The 9,372-nt window shown below is 40.6% G+C and overlaps 2 protein-coding genes across 2 annotated transcripts; one reads left to right on the top strand and one right to left on the bottom strand.

Annotated features, from left to right (window-relative positions):
• Window positions 1–840: 840 nt before the first annotated feature.
• Window positions 841–2,425, bottom strand: crybb1l3 (crystallin, beta B1, like 3). The gene is made up of 5 exons (XM_026298809.1): window positions 2,292–2,425; window positions 2,059–2,177; window positions 1,829–1,961; window positions 1,242–1,384; window positions 841–1,009 (listed from the first exon to the last, which is right to left on the bottom strand). The coding sequence occupies exons 1-5, from the start codon at window positions 2,355–2,357 to the stop codon at window positions 841–843; spliced, it is 630 nt and encodes a 209-aa protein (XP_026154594.1). The 5' UTR covers window positions 2,358–2,425.
• A 4,032-nt stretch (window positions 2,426–6,457) lies between these two features.
• cryba1a (crystallin, beta A1a) lies at window positions 6,458–9,185 on the top strand. Its single transcript, XM_026298812.1, has 5 exons — window positions 6,458–6,504; window positions 6,647–6,765; window positions 7,776–7,917; window positions 8,505–8,647; window positions 9,038–9,185. Exons 1-5 carry the CDS (start codon window positions 6,466–6,468, stop codon window positions 9,183–9,185), a joined length of 591 nt encoding a protein of 196 aa, XP_026154597.1. The 5' UTR covers window positions 6,458–6,465.
• The last annotated feature ends 187 nt before the right edge of the window (window positions 9,186–9,372 follow it).

Here is a 9,372-nt window from a genome sequence, read left to right as displayed (position 1 = left end):
AGAAAGAAGTTGAGACCATCTTTAATGTATCATCTTTTTGTTTTGTTTTTCCATTGGAAAGTTGTTTACCAGATGCCAGCATCCCTGAGAAAGTGTGAAATGCAAATCTTCTGGACAGGCCAGTCAAAAGATTTTCACATCTGAATCACAGACCCCTGCACAGCTGCCGTTCTCTTTTTTAAATCATAGACTGACCAGGAACTTCCTCCAGTCACTCAGCTGACCCTTTTGTTTTCAGGGTGAAGAGACAGGGCCTCCGCCTGCCTGGCAAACTTACTGCAGGGCGTGTGCAGATCTGAGAGCTGTCCGTGGTGGTACTTTGTGAGGAGAGATTGAATTGTCTAAACCTGGACTCTCTAAAATTGGTGGATCCCACGAGAGGGGGAGGATGAACAGGTCTATTGGCATCATTTCAGCTTGATATACATAGTAGAGTAAAATTTTTAAAAAATGTCATTTCTGCAGCAGGTGTGCCTGACTATAGCATTGACATAGACTAATAAATACAAACTATTAACTAAAATTGCTAAAACTGATATTCTATTATCCCCTTTCATAAATATGATAAACCATCATTTTTCTATGAGGTCTGTGGACAGAGGGCTTTGTTTTTTTTTTGTTTTTACCAGTGATATAGTTACTCTGGCAGTGTGTGACAATCTGAACGCTTTCAGAATCATTCACAATGACACATACTCCCAAATCCTGCCAGTAAAAACAGTAGTGAAAGCTTGTGTGACTAAGTGGCTGTTGAAGAGGATCCAAGGCCGAGTTAGCTGCATGTCAAGCCTGACCCCTTGTTATCTCCTCCTGTTAGTCCACAGTTTGCTGGATCCTGGTCTATGCGGTCATCTCGAAGAAGCCCCTGCGGTGCGTCTGCATGTCTCTCACCCTGCGGATGGACTGGATCTGGGGATTGTGGGCTCCCCACTCATTCCAGTGTTTGAAGGGACCCATTTCAAACACATACTGGTAGCCACGGTAGCCAGGGTACTGGTAACCCACCCAGCTGTGAGGGGAAGCAGAGAACAGGTGTGAACCACACAAATCTATGTTAACCAATAACTGTGTATATCTTTACTTTCATTCTCTTTTTACTTTGTGAAGAGGTCATTTAAACTATGCTTTTCTTGCTGTACAAATATTAGTATGCAAGTGAAACTGGTGAAATTTGGAAACTTTGAATAGATAATGTTACACACTTCAGATAGAAACAACCTCAGAGACAAAAAATGACTTACGTTCCCCCAGTCACCTGAATGCTGGCAACATGGTCCTGGAAGCCATAAGACCACAGACTGGGAATATCCTCATCACACACTTCCATTTTACGACCCTCGAAGTTTGCACATTCATACAGGCAAATCTTGTGGTCCTGAGGATCCTATTTAAAAGAATAGTAACTGCAGCCACTAGTCATACATTCACTGTAGATGATGCTGTTGCAGGAGCTTCTCTTCTGGTTCACTCTCTGTCCAACATTTTAGCCAGTAAAGACATTTGACCCAGCAGGATCATTTTTGTAATGTAAAAATTCTTACCCAGTTTTGTAATACTGAGGGGAATAGAAATTTTTAAGAGACCAAGTCCCAACCTACTCAGGAAAAGAATGAAAATTTCCAATGGCACAAAAATGTCAGTGAAACTGAGTCTATAAATGCACATATTACTACAACCATAAAATACACTTTCCTCTGTGCCAATAAAATATACATGATAGGAGAGATGGATGTGAGCTCTACAACAAAAATACACTTACAGCCATAAGGAACCACAGGAAACATTGGAGAAACAAATAAAAAAGGCCTACAGGCTGGTCAGTACTCACCATTCGGAGTGGCCTGACTGACATGAAGTGGTCACACCTGTAGCTGTTGGACCAGGTGTCCCATCGCGGGTACTCGCCCTTCTCCAGTATGAACATCTCACCAGTCATGTTCTGCTGCTCATAACCCACCCAGCTTGATGGACAGGCAGACAGATATTTAACTTATAAACTGTGAGGGAAAAGATATGTAGTGTTGTAATAGATATTTGTCGGCAGGTTGGGTGACTTACGGCCCGCACTCTACCCTGATGGAGCCGATTCTGTCAAAACCCTTCTCACACAGGTTACGGCACTCTCCAAACAGGTCCATCCTACGGCCTTGGAAGTTCTCGTATTCATAGAGGTATATCTGTAAAGACAGCAAGCTCAGTACTTTCATTTCCAAAGAAAAATATTCTGGTCTAATCCATTATTCGTTTTTTCAGTTATTCAGGATTACTTTATTAAAAAACAGTGGATTTACCTTGTAATTGCGCAGCCCGATGGCAGAGTGGCTGCCAATGCTGCCTTGAGCACCTGAGTGAGACATGATCAGATCTGTAGAGAGAAGAAGCACAGTCAGTCTGCCATTTTCAGAGATGGGGCTGTGAAGTTGGTAATTACTGTTTCCTCACTGCTTCAATACACCAAGTGTGGTGTTTAAAATAGCAGGTGTGTGCACATGAACCCCTCCTGTTGATCCAAATCACTCAAAGGATACTCAAGCCAACATGTTGCTGTCACAGCTATCTAAAACCCTTCAGCAAATGTCATGGAGTCAAGTGCCCCTTGATATTTAAACGTAATGAAAGTCAATATGGAGATGTTCATATCTTTCAAATCACCAAAATCAGCTCAATCTTTTTTTGCTCTAGAGCTAAAATGGAAAATTTTACTTGTTGAACAGCAGTTTTCATATAGTATTTCTACTACCGATGTTCAAATAGTAAAGTTAAATCCTATCCTATCCTCTGAAATATGATGATTGTGCATCCTGATGAAGACTGTGAAAACCAGTGTCAGTTTCACCCCTGACCACACCTGGCATTGCTGATGAATCACCCGTGCCCACAACAAGCGGTGATGTCACATCATACATACACACCCTGATGTACACGTCTACACCACAGAACCACGGTGAGAACTACTAGAGAGCAAAAACTAAATTTAAGGGATTGTAAAGTTTGTCTTTAGGGTTAAAAATGTCAATTTTACTTATTGTTTGGACTTTTATTGTGTAATATATCAAACAAACCTTAAAGTGTCTTTTTTGTCTGGTTTCAGATACCTCACAACCTGTTTGCTAACAACATCCTTCATCTAATTCGTCCTTCAAAAGGGTATTTTTTCTGTAAAGTTCCCAGTGTAGTCTCAGAAACTTTGTACTTAACAACATCAAATTAAAAACAACAAAGCATTATTCTGTCAAAACATGCCATAATTGGGTTTTAAGAAAAAATGATTAGACAGGCTCTCATCTTTCTTATTATTACCACAGGGTCGGCCACAGAACATCAATTTATGTCAATACTCCATCTGCTCTGTCCAAAGTTAAGGCTTAAGAGAGGAAGCAATCCTTACATTTGAGTAGACAGGAAAACCACAATATTCCTTAATATCCAATAATGCCAGCAGAGTTAGAAAACCTTAGAGTAGAAACTTACAGTTACAGTTTCAGGCTGAAACAGACCGATCTTTGGAGAAACTGATGGACACAGGTGTTGTGCTCGGGTATATATATATATACATTCACATCCAGCCCAAGTTTATAGTGGCAGGATACTGAGTTCTCATTGGCTATGAGGTGTTTGGAGCATGGTGTGGGGTCAAAGGTCATATCTGCTTATCTGTGGACAAGTGCTGCTGAGTCGGCTGCCTGTTTTGTTATCCAGCACCATTGTGGAGGACTGCAGACAGCCACTGTCATCAGCAGAAAGTTTTCCCCACCCCACTAACTGCACACAAACATGCACACACACACACACACACACACCTACTCCAAACATTATCCTAACCTGAACCTAATTCTAACCTTAATCCTAAAACCAAATCTTAATCCTCAGTCATTTTCGGACTGTGTGAAAATGAGAACCAGTCAAAATGTCCTGACTCCCATAATATTGTGTTGAAAATGGTTTTCACAAAGATAGACATACAAGAAAAACAGTTACACAGTTATTTTCAGGTTCTGTACTTGGCTTTCTTTTTACATCCCTTGTGTTTCTTTATTCCCCCATAATGTCATTTTATCTAGTTTCAGTGTGATCTGTCTTTCACCTCCATATTTTCTCTCATTTTCTCTTGATCCTTGGTGCAGCCAGCCCAAGCCTTTGAGCCCTGTGTGTGTAATGTGCTGACTACAGGAGTGACAGCCATCTCTCTATTGTTCAGGCAGGCCAGTGTATTATAGGCTGTATCCTTGCATACACATCTCACACAACCCCACCTACACACTTATATGTGTACGTACTGTATATGCATGCATGGTGGCATGCAGTTTTTGTGGTCTAATAAATTATTTCACACTGGTTCAATGTCAGACAGGTTTTCAAAAATCTGCAGAGAAATATTTGTATTATGACCTTATTATGAAAAAAAAAAAAACATAATGCGTGTTTTATTTTTGTTTTTCTTTGCGCAGTGTCTACAGATGAATGAGAAGAACAACACATCAGACATCTGGTATTATATAGATATTTATTTCCTGAAAATTAAAATTTGTTTCTGAGCTGTTTGGTGTTATGGCTAATTCTTCTTTTCAAGTCATTCTACATTTACAGTCACTGGTGTTGCCACTGTATGTTGTGCTTCATGGGCCGTCTGTACCCAAAATATCTAAGGGATAACAAGTTTCCAACATGGTCTGAAGATTTTATGACATCACTATGTTACAACATTGAATATGCAACATATTCAAATTTGCCGAAAATGTCAACACTACACTTATATCATATTTCTGGGTGTGCCTGAACTGTCAATTTAATTAGATGCCTACAAAGCTAGTACTGATGTTTCGTTCTGCAGAGATCACATGCCCATGCTCTTTGATCGGCTCAGAAAACTATAAGCTTCATGATAAACAAAGAAAAGGATGCTTTTACAGAAATGTTACCTCTAAATATGAATTTAAATTGTTAACACAAGCTTAACAAAGACAAACAACTGTTTCAGGTGATTATTTAATTCCATATCAGCCCATATTTCTTACAGTAGCATATTTGTAGCTGTGTAATATATGTAAAGTTACTAATAATTGTTTGTAGTTTATAAAGGTAGATGAAATGTTTTGAAAACAGTCATCCTGTAGAGTTTTAATTTTCTATAAACTATAATGTAAATGCACTTTTGCTAGTACACATAGTTGTGTACAATGCACAGTTTTTTTACTTCATCTCATGAATTCTAAGGTCATTTGTGTATCAGCTGAGTGTTGCTTTGTGTGCATTTAATGTATGCATGCCTTTGTGTTTCCGTCTCCATGAATATGTGCGTGCATGACTGAGCATGTGTGTACAGGAGAGAGTGAAAAGGTGAAAGGACCAGAGATGATGGGTCAGTGGAAGTAGACCTGGAGGTGGAGATGGAGCAAAGCACAAAGTAGTGGGAACTTAGTGAGTACAACTTTAAAATACAAATCCACCTTGTTTATTAGACATGTTTGATATTTTGAGTTAAGTGGCTTTTTGACGAGAGTTTAAATACCAGGACCACCATAGTTAAAGAGTGATAATGCTCTGTTTGTTCTTACTTTGCTTTACATTTAAAAGCAATTTTTTTTTTTTTTTTAGCACCAAAGTCACTGGCATGAATATCCCCATCTGTGATGATCTGCTACTGATCCAGGCTGTGCCAGGTGTTCGTCCGACCCACTCTTCATGGATCATTTGGAACTTGTGCTTATCTGCACTGGGCATGGTGCCCTCCAGCCGGTCCCACTGCAGTGAACTAAAGCCCAGCAGCTCAGCACTGAACAATGACTGGACCAGTAATGTGCTGACTCCGGCCCTGACCCACAGGCCCAGCTGCTTTTCAGCACCAGCATGTATAAATAGGTCCGTTTACTCGGAGGTCAGAAGATCGCTTTTGTGGAGCCCCCTGTGAGCATTGAACAACTATTCCTTGGGGTCGGTCAGGTAAGCCCTCCATATCTATTTTGGTTGATTCTGGTGAGCCACATCAATGTATAGATTGAGATCAGACATCCAAATGTATTGACACATTGAGCATATGAGCTGGCAGAATTAAGATGCACTGAACATGCATCAGCAGCTGGCTCTGTATGAGTGTGTAGTCAGCTTGAAGAAAAGTTTCATAATAAACAGATGAGATAGAATAGGTCATGTGTTCTCTTACACAACTCTAGATTATTGCTACTCTTTGAATTTGTATACAAACACCATGAAATCTCCTGACAGCTTTTCAAATCCATTTCAAAAGCACAGAAATAAAGAAATATGAAAGGAATATGAAATCCTAAAACAATCCTACATCCTGCCTTGCACATGGGAATAAACTTCAGATCACACACACTAGTTGGTGTGGAGGATATGAAAGGTTGTGTTTAATCTGTGTAATGTTTTCCTTAATTAGGGTTTGAATGTTAACATTAAGATTCTCCCTGCTCTCTAAAGGTAATCCTCACTGAGATACACACTAGCATGGCTCTGAATAATCCCAACCCACTGGGACCATGGAAGGTGAGTTTGATGTGTGTCCTTGGATCATTAACAAAGGCAGATTACCTTTTTTTTTTAAGTTCATGCCTGCTTTAATAATGCCAGTGATGTGTGTGTACACGTGTATGTGTATGTTACAAGTGTGCATTTGTGTCCTCTCCAGATCACAGTTTATGACCAGGAGAACTTCCAGGGGAAGCGTCTGGAGTTTACGTCAGCCTGCCAGAACATCATGGAGGGTGGTGTTGACAACATTCGCTCCCTGAAGGTGGAGTGTGGCGCGTAAGTTGAAGGTTTTACAGAGGATAGCATTACCTGTAGAACAGACATACCTTGTAGTGGTTATATATATTATTAAAGTTCAGCTTCTTCTTCTTTTCCTTTCGGCTGCTCCCTTCAGGGGTCGCCACAGCGAATCATCTGCCTCCATTTAACCCTATCCTCTGTATCCTCCTCACCCACACCGACTCATGTCCTCCTTCACTACATCCAAGAACCTCCTCTTTGGTCGTCCTCTAGGCCTCCTTCCTGGCAGCTCTAACCTCAGCATCCTTTCACCAATGTATTCACTGTCCCTCCTCTGAACATGTTCAAACCATCTCAATCTGGCTTCTCTGGATTTTTCTCCAAAACATCTAACATGAGCTGTCCCTCTGATGTCCTCATTCCTGATCCCATCCATCCTCGTCACTCCCAGAGAGAACCTCAACATCTTCAGCTCTGCTACCTCCAGCTCTGCCTCCTGTCTTTTTCTCAGAGCCACTGTCTCTAAACCAGACAACATTGCTGGTCTCACCACTGTCATGTCCACCTTTCCTTTCATTCTTGCTGACACTCTTTTGTCACACATCACACCTGACACTTCCTCCACCTGTTCTATCCTGCTTGCACACGTCTCTTCACTTCTTTTCCACACTCTCCGTTGCTCTGGACTGTTGACCATAGGCAGTTAAAATCCTCCAACTTCTTCATCTCTACTCCCTGTAACCTCACCGTTCTACTTGAGTCCCTCTCATTTACACACATGTACTCTGTTTTACTGCAGTTAAGCTTCATTCCTCTCCTTTCCTTTATTATTAAATATTATTATTAATTAATAATTAAATTAAATTACTTTAATTACTTTCATTACTTTAATTTAATTAATATTATTAAAGTTCAGCACACTAGTAATATGCTATAAAAAAACATCTATCTGACATCGGATGACCAGTCGGTTTTTTAAAAGATTCAAAGTGAGCCAATGCTTCTGTATGGATGTGTTTGTATGTATGCTTGGTTGCCGGGGACAGCTGGGCAGGATACGAGCACTCCAGCTTCTGTGGACAGCAGTTTGTATTGGAGAGAGGAGAGTACCCTCACTGGGAGTCATGGAGTGGTAGCAACGCCTACCACATTGAACGGATGATGTCCTTCCGCCCCATCTGTTCTGCTGTGAGTCTTTGTTCCAATCCACTGGCCTCTGCTACCCTCTATCCAACTTGTCATTTGTCTCCAGAAAAGATTCAGAGTTAAAAGGCTCTAAACTCATTAAATTGGTTTGCTTAGGATTAGAACCCTTTTCTTGTGTGGCAAAGCTAGAGACCGACTTATTCCAGATGCCGTTTGCAGTTAAATATAGATTGTAGAGCAGTGTGATCTTATTCATCTTAGGAAAGCTTTCTTTATCGCTCTGTACCTGATGTGTAAGGCTTTATGACCATTTATGTAAAAAGAAAAAACAAGAAAATGTCTCGTAAAGAAGATACATTTGTAGCAACATTTAATCTCCACTTGGTATATTACTATGTTCCTCATCAATCTTCATCTAAGACAGAAAGTGAAACAGTTTGATGTTGATACTGAATATAACTGTGAATGAAAACAACCAAGTACTTTGCTATAAAAAAGCTCTGATTTCAGCATCATCATGGCCATTTTACTCCCACTGCCTTCTACAAATCCCATGCAGTGTAAGTGGTGCTTTTTTATGTCTAATAACTCTGACTGGACATGTCCATTGATGCATCATGTGCACACAGAACCACAAGGAGTCCAAGATGGTTTTGTTTGAGAAAGAGAACTTCATGGGGCGCCAATGGGAGATAAATGATGACTACCCCTCTCTGCAGGCCATGGGCTGGGGCAATAATGAGATTGGATCCATGCAAGTTCAGAGTGGCGCGTAAGTCTTAACCTCTGCATTTATAGGACTCTCCCTTTAGGAATACTTAGTAAGTAATAACACACAGTTCTGTGTTGCTGTTTAAATATTATTGAATATGTTGTTTTGCATTCTTACAAGTGCAGAAACTGTATTTCACAACACTACATGTCAACAACACAGTTTCTAGTTATTCTATGAATAGTGTCCATAGCAGCATTTTTTAGCTTTTGTTTATTTGTCTCCAGTTTTTATGCTCTATGTTGTTTGAATAGTGAGCAAAATGCTCTCATTCATAGTTTTTTTAAGAGGCCTGTAGTATTTAACTACATATCACAGAGGTTGCATTGCCCATAATGTGTAAAACCACATGACTGTCTTTAATCAGTGTTTTTTCGTCTTGCCCTCCAGTTGGGTGTGCTACCAGTTTCCAGGTTACCGTGGTTACCAGTACATCCTGGAGTGTGATCATCATGGCGGCGAGTACAAACACTACAGAGAGTGGGGCTCCCATGCTCAGTCCTTCCAGGTGCAATCACTGCGTCGAATCCAGCAATGAGACCTGCAGCTTCCTCTAGCAACCTCTCGTTCTTTACCTCCTCCACCTCCAAAACCTCCTCCTCTTCCTCCTCCTCCCTTCACCCACTCATTCCAACACCCTCCGGTGCTTTACCACCAAGATGTTTATAGCACGTTTCTTTTGTTTCTGTTGCCAAATGGAAATGAAGAAAAACATGGAGAGAATT

The sequence above is a fragment of the Mastacembelus armatus genome, chromosome 13 (genome assembly GCF_900324485.2).
Source record: "Mastacembelus armatus chromosome 13, fMasArm1.2, whole genome shotgun sequence".
NCBI classification, from domain to species: Eukaryota; Metazoa; Chordata; class Actinopteri; order Synbranchiformes; family Mastacembelidae; genus Mastacembelus; species Mastacembelus armatus.
This window is presented reverse-complemented; position numbering and strand designations above follow the sequence as displayed.

Bases quoted from the DNA above. Each gene is read 5' to 3' on its own strand.
- cryba1a (XM_026298812.1), top strand. From the start codon at position 6,466: ATGGCTCTGAATAATCCCAACCCACTGGGACCATGGAAG. The intron at 7,918-8,504 runs GTGAGTCTTTGT...ATGTGCACACAG, and splicing joins TCCGCCCCATCTGTTCTGCT to AACCACAAGGAGTCCAAGAT. The intron at 8,648-9,037 runs GTAAGTCTTAAC...CTTGCCCTCCAG, and splicing joins ATGCAAGTTCAGAGTGGCGC to TTGGGTGTGCTACCAGTTTC.
- crybb1l3 (XM_026298809.1), bottom strand. From the start codon at position 2,357: ATGTCTCACTCAGGTGCTCAAGGCAGCATTGGCAGCCACTCTGCCATC. The intron at 2,178-2,291 runs GTAAATCCACTG...CTGTCTTTACAG, and splicing joins TCGGGCTGCGCAATTACAAG to ATATACCTCTATGAATACGA. The intron at 1,962-2,058 runs GTAAGTCACCCA...CTGTCCATCAAG, and splicing joins ATCAGGGTAGAGTGCGGGCC to CTGGGTGGGTTATGAGCAGC.